Below are 19,182 nucleotides of genomic sequence, written 5' to 3' on the forward strand. Positions count from 1 at the left end.
TTTTTTCCAGAAACTTCTAATTTACCCAAAATGTTCTATACTTTGTTCTCCCCAAACCCTCTGTGCATCCCTACTGATGCCTATACCAGCCTTCCATGACCACTACTATTACATTCCCAGAGCATGTGATGTCTGCATCATGTTCGAGCACTGGCTCTGGAGCAAAGGTTTTGCAACTTATTAAATGCTTGACCTCAGATAAGTCACCTACCCACTGGCCCCTGCCATTCCTCTAATACAAAATGATGGGGAACAGCTAGGTGGTCTCTAAAGACTCCCTTTATCCTAAAATATGACATGAACTATTATTACCATTCCCATTTTTTTTTTTTTAAAGAAAAATATCCTCTACGCCTAAAGTGTAAGCCTCTGGAAGGTGAAGACAATATAATCTACTTCTTTTGCAATTCCATTGGTTTTCAGTGTCCTACATTTGGAATCAAGTTTTGATGATTATTATATTCTTATTTCAAAGAATAACAGCTAAGCACTACCACAAAAATTTTTTTAAGAGTCACTGAGCTATCTCTTTTTGTTGAGGGCCTAGACTCAAACAGCAGCTGTTAAAATCTTCTTGCCACTCCTAAGAATGCTAGGACAATTACAAGCAATACTTGACCGTGGGATAATTGTACATTAAGTATGAATATGTATTTGCAAACATACATAAAACATGCATATATTCTCTCTTTCTTTTATTTTTTTTTAAGTCTTAAGGTGCTTTTATTTTTTTTCTAAAGCTTTTTATTTTTGAAACAAGCATGGATAATTTGACTACACTGACCCTTACATAACCTTGTGTTTCATATTTTCTCCTCCTTCCCCCCACTTCTCCCCTACATGGCAAGCAATTCAATATGTGTTAAAAATTTATGTTAAATCCAATATGAATAAACATATTTATACAATTTTCTTACTGCATAAGAGAAATCAGATTAAAAAAAAAAAAGTAAATGAGTAAGAAAACAAAATGCAAGCAAACAACAATAAAAAGAGTGAGAATGCTATGTTGTGGTCCACACTCAGTTCCCATAGTTCTCTCTCTGGGTGTAGATGGCTCTCTTCATCACAAGATCACTGAAACTGGCATCATTCACCTCATTGTTGGAAAGACACATATTCTCAAATGAAATAAATTTAACTATTTCAAGGAGCCATGATTTCAATGATGTTCTCTAGTCCAAAAAATTCATCAAGCTGATAAAGCTTTACCCAAATTTAGCTAAGTTAGCCATCAGACACCACACACATTCTGTCACCAGACCTATATCTGACACTTTTTCAATGTAATAGAATCTGAATGAATTGGTACTTTAATTGCAATTGGCTAGTCAATCTAGAGCCACCTCCACACCACAATAAGGCATTGGAGAAAGACTTCAAGAGAGATAAAAACTAAAAACAAAACTAACCACATTTAACATAATGCACAAAAGCTGTTTCTCTCTAGCAATTATAGCGCAAGTTTCTCATTGACAGAGGATCATATACTCTACCTTTTGCTTTAAAACTATAGTACTGTACAATCATATAGTGCTTTATTTTTTCAAAGTACTTAGAATATTTCATATCTCATGTTATTTCCCACAGGACCTAGTCCAGTTTGTGCTGCCCACGAAGAGGGCTAAGTGAAAGCTGATTAACTATTGATAAGTAAGAGAATAATCATAGTATTAAATCCCAATACTCTCACTGTTCCAATCCTTCTCTTAATCTACCATGGCAACTAGGACTATTTCCCAGAGTATATAGAAAGACAGATAGAAAGGGGGATAGAAAGGGGGATTCCCTGTTAGGAGGCTGCTTCTTTTGGCTGAAATACATGAACACATTTTTTGCATGGATAAGGAACACAGGCTAAGAAGGCAGATCATCATGTGTCTGTTATGTATCAAATACAGTCAAGTTCTACAGCTTACGAATCTTGTAACACAGGACAAAAAAATTAAGAGAGCAAGATGAAAGGCAATTACACAAAGCTTACATCTAAGGAGAAACCAATAGGAAATCTGTTGTCATATTTATGAATTCATCTATTTTATCACTGACCTCTCACTCACTTTTACCATACATGAACATTCTATCCTGAAATGGCCAAGTCATAGACCTCAATATATTTTGTTTATCAATATTGTGATTGGAAGCATAGTAGAATGAAAAAGAGCTGTGGCTTTGAGTTAAGAGAATCATGAATTAGAATCTACTTTCTTTAACTCCTCAGCTATTTGATAATGGACTCACAGGGTTATTAAGGTCCAGTCAGATAATATATAAATCCAAAAGTGTTAAATGTCAGTTGTGATTATTATTGAATGAACTCTGGTAACTGAAATATTGATCTTATTCACCTCCTTCTCTCAATGTCTTAACTCCTTCCTATCTACTTGGTGCTTCAATGTCTTCTCCAAACATGTCCAGGCTTCCCCTAAACTAAACGGACAAATTATTAATACTATCACAGGTTCAAGAAACTGTCTGATAACTTTTCTCTTATATAGTTAAACTCCTAGAAACCATAGCTTGCACTGTTCTTCCTCTCTCCTCTTAGTTCTCGTCAGTCTCATTTCCTACTTCATTATTGTACTGAAGCTGATCTCTTCAAAGTAGCCAACAATCTCTAAATGTTCAGTCAAATGGCCTTTTTTTTCAAAACTCATCCTTTTTGATCTCTCTGAAGCATTAGAAACAGTTGGTCACCCTTTCCTCTTGGGTCCTTTCCCCTTCCTAGGTTTTTGGGATTCCCTTTTCTCTTAAGTGTCACCACTTCTCAAGTCTCCTTTGCTAAGTTGTCATCCATTTCATCTCAATTGGAAGACTAATAAGAGTAGAGAGAAAGTTCTCTTCCTGGGTTTTTTTCTGTTTCTACTCACAAATTCAGTCATCATTTCTATGTTGATAACTTCCCAAAATTTATAAGTCTAACTTTGGACTCTCTCCTGATCTCTAGTCCTACAATACAAACCACTTGTTGAACATTCTGAATTTGATGTTCCAAAAGCACCTCAACTTCAACATGTCCAAAGCACAATATATTATTTTCCACTATAACTCCCCTAAACTCCCTTGTTTCTGTCTAAAGGACAATCATTCCTCCAGTTAGTTCAGGTTTGCAAGCTTGGTTTCACCCTCAATTGTCTATTCCAATCAGCTGCCAAATCTTGTTAATTCTTCCTCCAAGAGAATTTTTATTCCTTCCATTCACAAATCCACCACTTTCAAGTAGGTTGAGGCCTCCACCATCTTATCTGAATTGCTAGAATAGCCCCAATAATTTCTTTCTTGACCTTCCAGCATTTAAGGAGAACATTCAGAGACTTCATCTGATGATTTCTCATCACCTAGCTGCTTTCCTGGACGTCATCATCTCTAACAATTCATAATTTTTTTGCGAGATGAAACCAACACTTCCTAATCATTTCCTTGGGAAAGACTGGGTAGGTATTATAAGGATCTGAAACATAGGGAAAAACCCACTAGATTTAAATCTGATTGATTGCTGTATACTTCTGGATCAGGTATGGCATGATGAAAGGAACATTTTGTGAAGATTAGCCTAATAGGGAAAATAGTTGCTGAAAGAGAGAATGCACATAAGGAAGCATTATAGAATGTTTTAGTAATACAGAATGAAAAAATGGCCTGCATAAGGAAGGTGGTAATTAGAGTAGAAAGGATCCTAGGTGGAAGACATCTCTAACACAGAGAACGTGGAAAAAATGAAAATGAATCAAAGATGATTTTCAGGTTTCATGCTTAGAAGAATGAAGGGTTTTTCTAAATCCTCTTCCATTCCCCTTCCACCCGCTCCCCACCCCCCGCCCCCATGTCACTCAAGTTAAAAGATATTCTCACCCAAATCTAATCTTCCTAGAACACCTTTTCCCTTCTCTCAGGGCTACCCCCCAGCCACTCACTCACTACTTGGTATTATGCTCATTTGTGTTCCTATTGTATCTTTTTTAACCTAATTAAAATATGATAGTAGGCATTATATTTCCAATATCTAACATAATGTCTTGCATATAACAATCTCTTAACTACAACAAGCAGGGAAAAACAAAATTTGAGACATTTACTTAAAACTCCATATATTCCAATGGATCTATGATTTCACTGATGTGAGTAATTCCTTAAATGACACAGACTACAATCCAGCATCCCCATCTATTCTTTGGGAGCCCCATCATTGTTTACAAACCTTTACAAAAAGGTTGCAACATGAAGTCCACACAATATGCTAGGAGCTTTTCTATAGATTCCCCTACCATTGTGAAGATTTGGGCTGTCCAACACTTACTCTTTATTTACTGCTATGTGAGAAGCTCATACATTTCTGATCATGCATTTCTTTCCTTTTCAGAGACATTAAACTTGCTACAATCCAAATTAAAATGTAATTGAGGAATGTTTAACAAAATAAAAATGAAATAACACAAATAATGTTAATTTATTTTAAATATGCAAATCCATAAGAATTCACTTCTATTTGAATTTGACATCACTTCTCTTTCATAACTGGGATGTCTAGATGAACAATGTATAGAATGTTGGGCCTGCAGTTAGAGAGAGATAAGTTAAAATCTGGCCTTAGTCACATTAGCTGTGTGACCCTGAGCAAGTCACTCAACCCTATTTGCCTTAGTTTTTTCATCTGTAAGATGAGCTGGAGAAGGAAATGGCTAACCACTCTAGTATTTTTGCTATAAAATCCCCAAATGACGTCAGGAAGTGTCAGACACAACTGAAAACAAGTGAACAGCAAAATGTTCTCCTAGAAAGAGATAGGTTGGTAGCCAGAGAGCTAGTCCTAGAATCAGAAAGAGCTGGGCTTCAATTCTTTCTTACTCAGGCACAGGCTACTATGTGAGGTTATTAACTTCTTGTTGTGAGAGCAGCTCTTCAGAACTAGAAAGAAAGTGCTGATCTGCAAGTATGCTGGAAATTTCTTTGTGGGGAGCTCTCTGAAGTGATGAGATCACAGATATAGACCAAAAAAAGAAAATGTAAATAAAACACTACAACAAATATGTTTAATGGGCTTCTAGCTCAGTGAGAAGGTAGGTGTTTATTAAAGAACTTTGTAATTTGCCAAAGGATTTCCTAATCACTTTTCTCCTCCTGTTCAATAATAGACCCAGTTTAATGTCTTGTAGTATCTGTCCAACAAAAATATATCCCCTGACAATCTTGATAGGTAAATATCTGTTTATTATAGTCTAAACAAGGAGAATTCTTCATCCACTTGGTTTTTCCTATTTGGATTATTGGTCTAAATTCCTGAATAATTACAGATCTCATTTAAGAGGCTTTTAAAAATTTTAGAGCTTGACACTATGCAATTATCTCTAGGAAATACCCATCTAATTTGGTTTCTGAACCACAGACATGCTTTGTGCCATGTTTGATATTAAGAAATAGAAGATTGAACAAAGGTGATATTTTTGTTTCAGAGAATTTTACATATGTGTTTAACATATATAAGGAAAACACTTGGTTGGGCAAAGGAACTTTTAAGGTCATGTTTCACTTCATCAAATTAAATGCTTCTTTATAATCAATAAACAATAAACAGCATGTGATCTTGTATTTTCTACATGTTTCAGTCAAATAGTATAATGGCAGAAAATGTGGGCTGGAATATTACTTTGCTAACAACAACCTGTTTTCGTCTAACATGGACTGTTCATATATGTGGAAAAAAATTTCATGCATCAGCAATTACTATAATTCTCTTGATTACCTTTGCCGGGAGTAGGAAGAAATAATAGTTTTGAAATTTTTTTTCCCATGCCTTTGAAATCTGCCCATATTTAAACTTTATGAGAACAGATATTCCTTAAAGTCCTAAAAACTGTCACTTCTCTGATAGTTTTGTACATTTTCTTTTCCCCATAATTCTCTTTAGTGGTATTTCTATTTTCTTTAAAACACATCTGGAATTGTGATGAAATGTGGATGCTCCACTGTTCTTGATGGTGAAAAACTTCTCATAAAAAATTTTGCAGATCTTTTCCATCTTTCAACTCCTTGATGTTCTGCCCTTATGATGACTATACTTAGCAAAATTTCTCACCAAGTTTGGTTTAAATTTTCCAAAATACTGCCACTGGTTTTATGAGGAAAATTTGCTCATTCTTCCAAAATCTTTCTCTATAAAAATTTACAAGTTTATAGTTCAGACAAGAGTTACCATTTCTCTTCTCTGGGAATAACAACACTAATAGTAATATAGCACTTAATATGTGTCAAGGACTACGTTAGTGCCTTGCAAATATTATCTCATTTGATCCTTTATAGCAATTCTGTGAGGTAGGTGCTATTCCTCATACAGCTTGTGTATGGGAGGCTGGATTTGAACTTAAAGTCTTTTTTTGGGGGGCTCCTGCCATATTTACTGTTATGAGCTAGATGCAAAATTGAACAAATATTTGTTAGAGTAGTTTTGGGGCCCTTACCAATTTAGTTAAACCTCTGAATGAAAACATAAACTGTGTCAACTCTATTTCTATCCAAAATTTCCCATTTGGGTTAATAATAACTTGTTCAAATTTATTAGGCTATAGTTGGATAGGTATTATTTTTTTCAATAATTTTATTTCTAGCTTTATATTAATTCTGATCTTTTAATAACAATAACTAACAAGTTAGTGGTCTACCACTACTCATAAAGAGCTGATTCAGTAATGATTCTCACCATTAGTTACAAACCATTTCTTATCCTGAAATAGTATCAAATTCAATTTTTGGTACTTACCATATCCAGTTCTTTTTGAATCTTTTTCTCAAAGAAAATATTCATGATGTAGAGGTGTGAAATATGTGTGTTTTGCCTATACATCTTTGACCCCTCTCATTGTTTACTTCTGAGGTCAAATTTTCCAACAATGTGTGATTTGCTTTGTTGAATTTCTCTACTTTTTCATCCTTTACAGCAAATGTTGGTACAGAAGGCGCATTATTTATATGATGGTCTTTTTACAAACAATCATCATGAACATTATGATTAGATGATCTAATGCTTTATGAAATGATCTTTCTAGTTGCTCTTGAAAGCACAATAAAAATAAGCTTCTCTCCTCTGCAAGGATAGCCTGTATGCTCTTCTTCAATTTAGTTGCAATTATTTCCTTTTGGTTTTTTAGCTTAAGTATATAGCAAGAATGTCAACATTAATACTTGTCAATTGTTCCAGTACTATGTCCACAGCACAAGGAACTCGCATTAAAAATGCCAACAATCAACTTAATAAAACTTTTAAAATGATGCGATTTTTAGCATATTCTGTCCATCTTTTCCCTGCATCTTATGAAAAAGCAGAAGAAGGATGCATAAGACTGAATGTCATTCTATATTTTTTCTTTCTCTAATGGATTGCCACAGCCAAAGAATTCATTACCAGGTGGTCAGGCTGCTGTTGATATGCTGAGTAAGGCTGATACTTGGAAAGTTGTTAGTGTGTTGCTGAGACTGTACTTCCTTAAAAGATTTCCAGACTTGGAGAATCTGCCAGAGCTTGTGATCTGCTGGCATAGTCTTTTTCATGAGTTGTAGAGGGTGAGAGGTAGAGAGAGTATAATTATAGGACAGAATTAGTTGAGCAATTGAGTCTTAAATCCATTTTCAGAGCTTCATTAATTTTTGGGAACCTTGTTATTTACTAAATATTGGTGACTCATCCAGAATTATAGAGCAACCAAAGCTAAGTGGCAGTTAAATTGGAATCAATTTCTCTCCCAACATCTCTTCTGTCTGCCAGAAATCTCTTAGAAAAAATATTTTAGTTTTCAAATTTTAGATTTGGGGCTTAAACATCATAGTTCAGACAATAGAAAAGGTAGTTATTGAATCTCTAACATCAAGTATGGATGTACACTATAGGGTCCAAATGTATCTACATTCTCAGTTCAGGTACATATAAATGTGTCAGAGATGGGTAAATCTTAACTTACCTAATGCTGATTACTAGTTCTCCTCTTTTATGTCAGCCAATGACAGAAAGCTAGTTACTTTTAAATTTAATTTCATCTCTCCTGCTAGGGGCAAAATGGTTCTCCTTGGACAAATCTCTGCTGACTATAATAGCAAAGATTTCAAAATTTAAAAATCCCCTAACACTTTTGAATACTTATATGTATGGGGAAGGAGGAAAAAAAAGGGAATGGAGAGACGAGGAATATGACAAATTAAGAGAGAAGAAAACATATATGTAAATGTGAAACTTTAACAGATAGCTTACAATTTATAATAGAAGAAAAAAATGACTAACAATTTCCTTTGATTGGGAGGGCTAACTCTTATGTTTGCAAGATATTGTGATCTTTAAACTTGAATGAAATATGACCTAATAATATCACTAAAATGACTAAATGATAAGGTAACATGCAACCTCATCTAAGCAGTTTTACATAAAATTCTTAGCTTGAGTATCAAAGAGACAGAAAAAGAAAGATTTTGTTGAGTAATTTAACAGAAATAATTCTACTGTGATCAGATCCATGAATTAGATTCATGGGTAGGTCAGTTGTTATTTCATGGCCACAGATCTTCCTTATTTCATATGTATACCACCAAGTATAGAGAAATCACATTAAAAGTATGATAAATAAAATTCAAACCCATAACTGTCTCTAAGAACTCAAAAAACACACCTTATAATCAGTAGCTTCATCTTTGTAAATGGACAGTAAATGATTCATTTAATTATCTGAGTTACGTGATTTAATACAAATTACACAATTACAAAATGTTAACTAATTAGATGAAACTAAAGCAGCAACTAGGTTGGTCATCTTTCTCTTATATTTTAAAGTAGGTTTAAACCTAATTTACCACATATGAATTTTCAGGGGGTACTCAAGTGAATGAAGACTGTCATCACTTTGTTCCCACTGAAAACCAAAATTCTCAAAGTTTTTAAGTATAAGATTTAGGAATGTGACCTAAATATAAAAAGAAAATAAGATATTATAGTTAGTAGATGTGGTATTACATATCCTATCATCTTACCCTATCAAGTTCCAGTGTAAACTTCTGGTCCCAACACTGATTAGAAATGGGTTTCCAGCTAGTTTGACCAACCACGGTATTGTCCAGCTTCAAAACTGCACAGATGTCATCTGTAAGAAAATGTAAAAAACTGCATTTCACAAGATAAAATGACTGAGTCCAACAAAAAAGCAGCACTATTATGTGTAGAGGGCCGCAGATAGTGGAGGATCTCTGGGGGAAGTATAAGACCCTTCAGCCAGAGCAGGTTTTCTCTGGGCTGAAGTGTCTTATACCTCTCCCCAAGAGTTCCCCCACTATCTGTGGCCCTCTATAATTAAGCAGATACAAAACTATTACAGCTCTGTGAAAATTCTATCTTTACAAGCAAGGTTGAGATATTTAAAACTTTAAATCTTAAAGAGTACATTTTAAAACTTGCACTCATTCCAAATAATAAATATAAAAACATGTCCACCTTTAGGACTTGTTCCTTTAAGTCTAATTTAGATATCACCGCCTCCTCTGGGATGCTATCTTGGATGCCCAATTTAGAATTAATCTTTCTTTACTTCCTCAAGTTTTTTTATCATCACATTAAGCTTTTAGATACTAAATTTTAAAAGTTTATAATAATTATTTACATATATAGTTCACCAAACTTGTTTAATAATGTAGGCTATGCTGTTTTTTTTTTTTTTTCTTTCTCTTCAGGATCTAGTATTGTTTTCCATTTAGCAAGTACTTCAATGTTTGGTGAATTGTATCTTAGGATCACAAAATTTAGAACTGGAAGGGACTAGTCCCTCTATTTCATTTTTCAGATCATAATAACAAGGTTCAGAGAGAGGAAATAAAAATGACCTTTCCTGAGCTCAAAGAGGGAAGATTTATAGAATCAGGAGTCAAGCCCAGGTCTTGAGTGATTTTATCATTCTTATTTCTAATTCATCATTCTAAAATGATGAAAAACAGGACAAATCCCATCAATTAGGAAAAGGCAAATGCCACCCCAAATTTGAAAAAAGGGATAAGAACCAAACCTGCAAATTCTGACAAAATTCTACAGTAGATCATTCAAGCAATGATTGGTGAATATGTAGAAAAGAAAGTAATGGTTATAAAGAGCCAACACAGCCAAAGATAGAACATGCTAGACTAAATTCATATCCATTTTTCACAGTATTACTTAATAGATAAGGAAAATGTTGTAGATTTCAGTAAAGATTTTCGCAATGTTTTTCATAAAAGATTTGTAAAAAAGTAATACAACCATAATGACTCCAAACTCATTGGATGGATGACTTCAAAGTGTGGTTATTAGGGCTTCAATATCAATGTGCTAGGAATCCTCCAGGGGAATGCTCTAGGAGTCTGTGCTTGGCCCTGGGTCATTAAATGTTTTGTCAATAAGCTGAATAAAAGGCATAGATAGTAAGCTCATGAAATCTGAAGAGAATGCAGAACTTGGAAGGATAGTAAGCACATTGAGTGTTAAGAGTCAGGATCTAAAAGGATCTCAACTGAGTGCAATACTAGGTTGAATTTACTAACAATAACAATTTTGGAAAAAGACCCTAAGATCCCAGATGGAGAGCTGACAGATCTGCAATCTGATCTCATTTTCCAGATAGGGAGACAAAGAGATTTGATCAAATTCAGAGAGCCTCTGTGTCAGGCCCAGGGCCTGGCTGGTGTTCTTCTTATTGGGCCTTGCTGCCCCTCTTTGGGGGTTTCAGGAGACTGAGGGTGGGATTGAGTTGGTGTGTCATCTGATGATGCCACTGCACTCTGTCCCAGTTCCACATCATCAGGAAAGCTCTTCTTCTCAAGAAGGAAGAACTTGAAGAAGGATCCTGATAAGCCAGAGAACACAGAGGATGGTGAAAAGCCTTGAGAACAAATTACAGGAGGACTAGTTGACAGGACTGTGTGTATTTAGCTTGAAGAAGAAAAGACTATGTGGCAATATGATTTTATTCAAGTACTTAAACGAAGGACAAAACCAGAAACAATGAGTGAAAGTTGCAAAATGCAGAATTTAGGTTTGTATAAGTATCAAATGATAGACAACATGACAACAACTAGGAAACAAGAAAATGCAGGGAAAGTCACAGATACAGAGACAAATTTCCTCTGTAATTATCAAGCACACACACTATACGTCAGCTATCGTACCATGTGCTAGAAACAAAAGACAGGAGGAACACCAGGATTTGCATGTCACTTCTTGACATTCACTAGCTCTGTGACTCTGGGTAAGTTGCTGAACCTCCCTGAATCACTGTGCTCAGTAGAATGAGGCTGATCATTGCATCTATGTCATGGGGTTCTCACCAGGAACAAATACAAATGTAAAATGTCTCACTAACACTGAAACACTGTATAAACATCAGCAAAATGAAAGAAAGTGGTAAGGGAAATAGCAGCACTAAAGAAAGAGATATCTCAGTTCAAGAAAAGGCATGGAGAGTGCACTGAGACCCAATTAAACACATCCTTTTTGTCCACTCACTGCAAATGTTTTCATGTAAATGATATGTAGCATGAGTTCTTTTCTTAAAATGAGCAAGTAAAAATGACCCTTTGGTTTATATCTGTAGCAATTAATGTGATAAACTATTACATTTGCCCAAAGAGAATCCTACTATAAACACCTTTCACTAGATGCTCTGACTATGGGGGGAAATCTCTTTCTTTCCTTTAGTGCAGTTAAACTTGTGTTTTCCTATGTTCTTAAAGAGTTTCTTTGGCCCATCTTATGACAATCATTGCCTTTAGGAGTGCACAGTGCTTGCTCTGCCTAATCTTCAAGCATGGGTTACTTTAGCAGAATCCCCTGCTGCTAACAAGGCTTTATAATGACATTTATAATGACCTTATGAGTGATCCTATCTTTTGATTCTAAATTAGAAGTTACATATAACTTTCAAGACTCACATACACATAAATACACAGTAGTTTACATGATTATACAACTTCAATCTGGCACAAAACTTGTTATGTAAAAGCAGCTGTTTTTAAATTGGGGTCTGTGAACCCATTTTCAATGCATTTCATATATGATTGATCAATGCATTTCAATATAATTGTTTTCCTTAGTACTTCTATGTATTTTATTTTCTATTTAAAAGAACGATTCTGAAAAGGGCTTTATAGGTTGACACACCAAAAAATTAAGAATCCAAACTCTAAAGTCTTACTTTTATCTTCCAAAAGAAAATCTAACACTTCTGATTTAGTTATTTACTCCCTTCCTTTTTCATAGTCAGTCTTTGCTTCTTTACTGAAAATATCAATTGAATTTGCTCATTCTAACTGAATTCCCATTACCAAAGCCTGAATCTGCTCATTCTAACTGAATTCCCATTACCAAAGCCTCAATCCAAGTTTTGAGAACATTATGTTTGGAAATCTTTTTGTCTCCCAAATTTTAGCCTAGTCTTCACTTTAAAACATTTAATATTTTCAAACTCATGTTGTCTTCAGTCTTGTTCCTTTGATTTTGCTATCTTATTCTTTGCTTCAATGGCTACTTACTTGCTATTATTTTTCAAATGAAAGTAAAATTTAACAATTATATTCAAATGTTCTCCATCCACTAAACACACTTTACTGAAATACAAAACAACTGGAGAAAGCAATGTTATATTTTTAGTTTTAACACTTATGAGACTACAATCACTATCTTGACACTTTTTCTGTCATTCATTCCAGTTTTCAAGGGAGACTGGTATATTATAAATTAATGCATGTGTGCACTCACACACCCCATCCCACCCAAATCTAAGCACTTACTTGAGTCACTTACTTATATAAATTCACTAAATAGGATGATGGTTGGTCAATCATAAAGAGATAAAAGGACTGTTAAACAGTGGCCTAAAAGACTAAACAATCCTATTTAGGATCATAATGTTCAGGATCTCTCCAGGAGGAGTCTAGAAAATGTGCTGAACACAATGTTTTATGAGTATAATATACTTTTTGGTTCTTGCCTCGAAGTTTTACTAGATTATATTATAAAGCCAACTTTTAAAATGAAAATCTATGTTGTTTCATACATTGAATAATCAAGACAACTTCATTGATACCTTTTTTCCTACTCTTTCTGAGATCCCTCCTGTTCAACAATAATCATTTCTGTCAACTGCCTCTACCAGGAAATCCTAAGCTCTGTTATCTAATATCAGTAAGAAGATAACAGAGCAGGAAATGTGAGCCTTGCTACTGGATTTTGAACAAGAAGATTTTAATATGGTTTATATATTTCTAAAATCACCATAAAAATCACTTTTCTATTTTTTATTTTTTTTCCTGCAGAGTTTTTAAATGTCTACTTCTTTCTATTCCCACAATGAAGTCTCTTGTTTATGCCTTTTTAATGTTTAGAAAATTAAGAAAATTAGTTACTGAACTGGACAAGTCATCTGTTTTTAGAAGGTTTCGACTACTCCCACTTTTACTTTTGCTTGTTCTGCTCATGAAGGATGATCTTGTTTCACTTGGGCTCCAGCCAGGCAGTGTAACTGATGTTGCTTTTGAACGTCCAGGGACATTCTCTAGTATATCTTGGCAGCCCATGAGTCGAACTTCCAAAGTACCTGTTAACATGAACACATATATTACATAAGAACCGCAATTTGTTGTGGAAATGTAAAAAAGTTATAATAAAAATATAAGCAATCAAAATAATTTCTATGAACCAATTGTTGTCTTTCCTTCTTAATAATAATTGATGACAGTGAATGCAACAATAATTCAATGAAGGAAACAGAAGAGTGGGATTTTTATTTTTACCTTTACCTGGATATCCCACCATACCTCAGTGACACTATTCGAACAAGCTATTTTCTATTAAATTCTTCCTATATACAAATTATCTCCCCTCCCCCAAAACCTTTCTCTGCTGCTAATTTTGTTTCTATTGTCATGAAAATTACTAATCATCAAGGTTTGAAACCTCAAACTCTACTCTTTGCTTAATTTCCTTTTTCCCTACTATTCAATCAGCTGCCAAGATGCATTAATTCTCTGCTCAGGTCTGTAACTTGTTATTATTTTATTTAGAGCTTTTATCTTCTGGCTGAGACTATGATTAATAAACTTAACTAAGCTTTTTTCTTTATTCTCAGCATCCTTCCTCATAACAGCATCTGTATAATCTTCCTATTTCATAGGATTCCATTAAAAATTTTTCAGTAGTTCCTTGTTTCCTACTAAATAAACTTTAAAACTTCATTCTGACATTCAAAGCCTCTCTATAAATTGTCTTAAAATTATATTTTCCACCTTAATCTAGGCCTCCTCTTCACATATCTTATTCTTTCTCTTATATCTATCTATATATTGACCTTCATTACTTCCCTCCATGAAGGAGGCACCTTTCCAGACTCTTTTTCTATCCTTCTTCTGAACCTCTTCTATCATTTTGCTTGGATCTATTTTCTATTTAGTACATGTTTATTTGAATTAGTTTCTGTATTAGCCCGTAAGCTCCTCTAAGACAAGAGAATTTTTCTTTGTATTCCTGTTGCAAAGAAGAGAAATTTGGACAGAGAAATACTTAATACTTCCACAAAGTGAGTTTTTAAAAAATGGGAAATATTAGAAGACATATGTCAGAATTTGCCTGAATAGCTTAATACAAATGTATCAAAAACATTTAAGAGTCTGCTTGGGACAGAATGATCTACCAGGATAGAAAAACAAAAAATGAACAGCTTCCTTGGAAGCTTACATTAGTTGGAGGAGAGACCAAAGATGGGGAAAGAGGGAGAAAAAATTTGGAATTCAAGGTTCATATGGGTGAATGCTGAAAACTATACCTGCATGCATTTTGAATATAAAAAGCTGTTATTAAAGGGGGAAAAAGAAGAATGAGATTATAATAATCACTGTGAAAAATGAAAAATCAATTAAGGTAGAATTGTTGAGTGGCAATGAGGGGCTAGCTATCTCTTAACATGAATTTCAGAGTATAAAATATGCTTACTGTTTATGACTTTTCTCTACCAATAATCAGTAGTCTTGGGAATAAATTAAATAGTAATGTGATTTAAGATATCCAGGATGAAAATGGCAGAAAGTGACAGGAAACAAGGGATTTCATGGTGATATAGCTAACGAAAGAAGCATTAAAGCATCAAATCACAAAGTCCAAACTAGGTATGAAAAAGTAAAGACAATAAAGAGTGGAATAAAAGGAATAAACCAAAAGGGAGAAGGTCACAATGAGAAGAAAAAAGGTAAATCTAAAAAAGAGGAGAAACGACATATGACAAAGAAGACATGGCTAGACAGCAGAATGCTAAATTTCACTATTTTAGAAGTGATGCAAATTCAAGAGATAGTAAAACTTAAGCATGCCAACAAATGCTTGAAGTTTGGTGGAGAAGGAAGTATCTTAGGGTTGAAGATGTTGAAGAACTCAGCTGTCAGATGGACTATGAAATGATTTTGGAACATCTAAGAATAAGAGGAGGTTAGAAGTAAAGAGGAAGACCATGAACTAGCTACTCAAGTTACTGAAAAAGTGAAGAGAATGAGCTGAGGATTGGTAGATAAGAGAAACAACAACAGGGAACAGATTAGAAAAGGGATAGAAGGACGGTGGTGAAGGAATGATTCAACAGGAAAAGAATACATTATTATAGTTTCCATACATGTAACTTAAACAATCAAAGAAAGAATTATTTGGAAAGCTGGGCACAGACTGATTGTACTGCAATACAACACTCCTGACAAAAAATACAGAAGTTAGATTTTCTTGAGAAAAAAATCCTGAAGATCCAAACTAAAAATTAAGTATGCAAGAAAAGAGGCAAAAAAAAAAAAATAAATAAATATGTTGATCTGAGTATCTAACAAGACTCACTGATCAACTCGTTATACCATCTATTAAAATACGTTCCAAATGAATACATGATTTACCATAAAGGGTAACATCATAAATTAAAGGAGCAAAAAAGAACTTACATATTAGATCTACTGAAAAGTAAAGTGTTGATGACTATACAAGATATTGTGAAGAACACAGGAGGTGGTAAAACAATTTTGACTGCACAAAACCCATTATTCAGCTAAAAATAGAAAAGCAGGTAAATGGAGGAGAAATCTTGCTTATTAAAATCTCACTTGTAAGATACACAAAGATAATTAAAATTTGTAGGAGTAAGAATCATTCTCCAGTTGTTAAAGGTCAAAGGCCACAAAGAAACAGTTTTCACAAGAACCTCATGCTAGAAATAGTCATACAAAAAGATGCTCTAACTCACTGGTAATGAGAAGAATTTAAATTAAAACAATTCTAAGGACCATCTCATGCCTATTAGAATGGCAAAGCTGACCAAAAAAAAAAAAAAAAAACCCCAGAAAGGAATGCTGGAAAGCTGGGGAAACATTGGTATATCCATATACCATTGATGTATATGTGAAGGGGTCAATTACATTAGAAAGTAATTTGACCAGGAGATCATTATAATATACTTCAACAACAATACTATATGATGACCAGTACTGATGGACCTGGCCATCCTCAGCAACGAGATCAACCAAATCATTTCCAATGGAGCAGTAATGAACTGAACCAGCTACGCCCAGAGAAAGAACTCTGGGTGATGACTAAAAACCATTACATTGAACTCCCAAACCCTGTATTTATGCCCACCTGCATTTTTGATTTCCTTCACAAGCTAATTGTACAATATTTCAGAGTCTGATTCTTTTTGTACAGCAAAATAACAGTTTGGTCATGTATACTTATTGTGTATCTAATTTATATTTTAATATATTTAACATCTACTGGTCATCCTGCCATCTGGGGGAGGGGGTGGGGGGGTAAGAGGTGAAAAATTAGAACAAGAGATTTGGCAATTGTTAATGCTGTAAAGTTACCCATGCATATAACCTGTAAATAAAAGGCTATTAAATTAAAAAAAAAAAAAGTAATTTGAACCAATGCCCCCAAATTTAGTAAGCTGTGTATGCTCTTTGACACAATGAAATTGCTACTAAGTCTGTTCTCTTAAGAAATGAAAGAAAAAAGAAAAAGCCAGATATGCTTAAAAATATTCATAGCATCTCTTTTTATGGACTGGAAACTAAGAAGGAATCCATTAATCAGGGAATGGCTGAACAACTTATGATGTATGAATATGATGGAATACTACTGTGCTATAATAAATGAAAAGGGGGGGGGGAGGAAGAAACTTTTGAAGACTTATATGAATTAACACAAAATAAAGTTAGCAGTTACTACTGTTTGGTCTGTTTTTCTTGGTGGTGCAAATGAACAATATGCCTAAAACAGAACTCATTATAAAATACTTCATTCCAAATCCATCCCTCTTATAGTTATCAAAAGGACTGTCACACCCAAAGAAGAAGGAAAAGGACTATCAAAAGGACTGTCACACCCAAAGAAGGAAAAGGACCCAAATATACAAAAAATATTCTTAGCAGATTTTAACTGTAGTGGCAAAGAACTGGAACCTGAGGATGTATTGATTGAACAAATCATACATATGGATATAATGGAATACTCTACTGTACTATAAACAATTTATACAATACTAATAATATTATAAAGACAGACTGTTTTGAAAGACTTAAGAACTCTGATCAATGCAGTGACCAACCATGATTTCAGAAGACTAATGATGAAACTTGCTATCCGCCATATTTGTTTTTGGAAGGAGCCAATGGAATAATTTGTTTTTGACCACATGTGTTTGTAGCAAAGATTTTGTTTTTCTTTCTCAAATGATGGGGGCTAAGGGATAAGGAAGATTAGAAAGAAAGAATGCATGGATTTTTACTGATGGAAAACAAGAAATTTTTAAAATAAAATAAATATAAGAAAAACAACAAAAGTCATGTACTGAAGAAGGATGAAAGAGCAGATAGTTGAGAATGAGTAAGAGTTCTAAAGTCTTATAATAAAAAGTGTCAGGCGCATTAATGTTCAGAGGAAATTGATGTTGAAAATAAATGCTAGAGACAGTAAGTGAATTGTATAGCTATAATGTAAAGGAAGATTAAAAAGATTAATACTAATATTCAGGGTGAACAAGAAGATGAAATTAAGAGAGAGCTCAACTGCTAAACTCTTATTCTGGCTTTATTTTTTAAAGGGCACAATTACTGGACTGGGATGAAGAAACATGCATAAGAGGGAACTGAAATTGAGGTAAATTAGGAAATGGTAAAACTCGATAACTTCAAGTTGCCAGCCCCCCGCCTCCCCCCCCTCCAAATAAAGACATGCGGATGTTTACCAAACTATTGTCAATAACTACAAAGAAATACAAAGATTAGATGTACAAAAAAAATAAAGATGGGCAAACTATGCCTGATTCACATATAAAGAGGGAAGTTCTTTTCAGTCAGAGAATAATCAGCCCTGACTTTAATTTCTGGCAAAACTTTAGAATACAATAAAGTGATGAGTTCTGTGAGTATTTAGAAAAGAAAAAAAATCTTCTCAGCTTAATCAAGAAACTGTATATGGATTTCAGGATGGCAAGTGTCCAAAAACCTATTCTTGTAAACAAGATGGAAAGACAATATGAAAAATGAAAGCAGATAGTTTCAGATCTGGTTAAAGGACCAGAGTCATTCTGAAAATTAGCCTCTCAAGGACAGCCCAAGGAATCTGTCCTTGGTCCTGATTTTCTCACATTTTTAACTGAACAAATTAACTTACAGACAGAATAAAGATAACATTTTCAAACAACATAACTACAACTCACTTTAGAGAGAAGTAAAATGAAGTCCAAAATGATTAACTGGTTTGTCTAAGGTGACATAAACAATAAAAGGCAGAATTCAGGTTCTCTAACTCCAACTCCAGTGGAATCTATCCAGTGAGTACAACCTCACCCCCTTAGTAAATGTGGGAGAAGCATAAAATGTGACATGTTTTCCAGAGCAAGAAAAGAGGTAGAAAGGACAAAAAAACAGCACATGCTATATATAAGATGTTTTCCTGAGACAGAATAAAATTTCAATTCTTGTTATAGTAAAAATTTGTCTTCCAATGTTTACTCTGACTTCAGTCATTTTCAATCATGTCTAATTCTTTGTGATCCCATTTGGAGTTTTCTTGGCAAAGACACTAGCAGTTTATCATTTTCTAGATAAAGAAACTGAGACAAAGTTAAGTGAGCTGCCCAGAGTCATACAGGTAATGAGTGT

General features: G+C 34.2%; 1 protein-coding gene across 2 annotated transcripts in view; it reads right to left on the bottom strand.

Annotated features, from left to right (window-relative positions):
* Window positions 1–19,182, bottom strand: part of PKN2 (protein kinase N2) — a 167,775-nt gene that overhangs the window by 39,601 nt on the left and 108,992 nt on the right. For both annotated transcript variants that reach the window (XM_031969379.1, XM_031969380.1), the window contains exons 7-8: window positions 13,404–13,589; window positions 9,007–9,116 (exon numbers count right to left, since the gene is read on the bottom strand). In XM_031969379.1, coding sequence (XP_031825239.1) covers window positions 9,007–9,116; window positions 13,404–13,589 — 296 coding nt within the window. The remainder of the gene's footprint in view (window positions 1–9,006; window positions 9,117–13,403; window positions 13,590–19,182) is intronic.

This window comes from Sarcophilus harrisii, chromosome 4 (assembly GCF_902635505.1).
Source record: "Sarcophilus harrisii chromosome 4, mSarHar1.11, whole genome shotgun sequence".
Taxonomy (NCBI): Eukaryota; Metazoa; Chordata; class Mammalia; order Dasyuromorphia; family Dasyuridae; genus Sarcophilus; species Sarcophilus harrisii.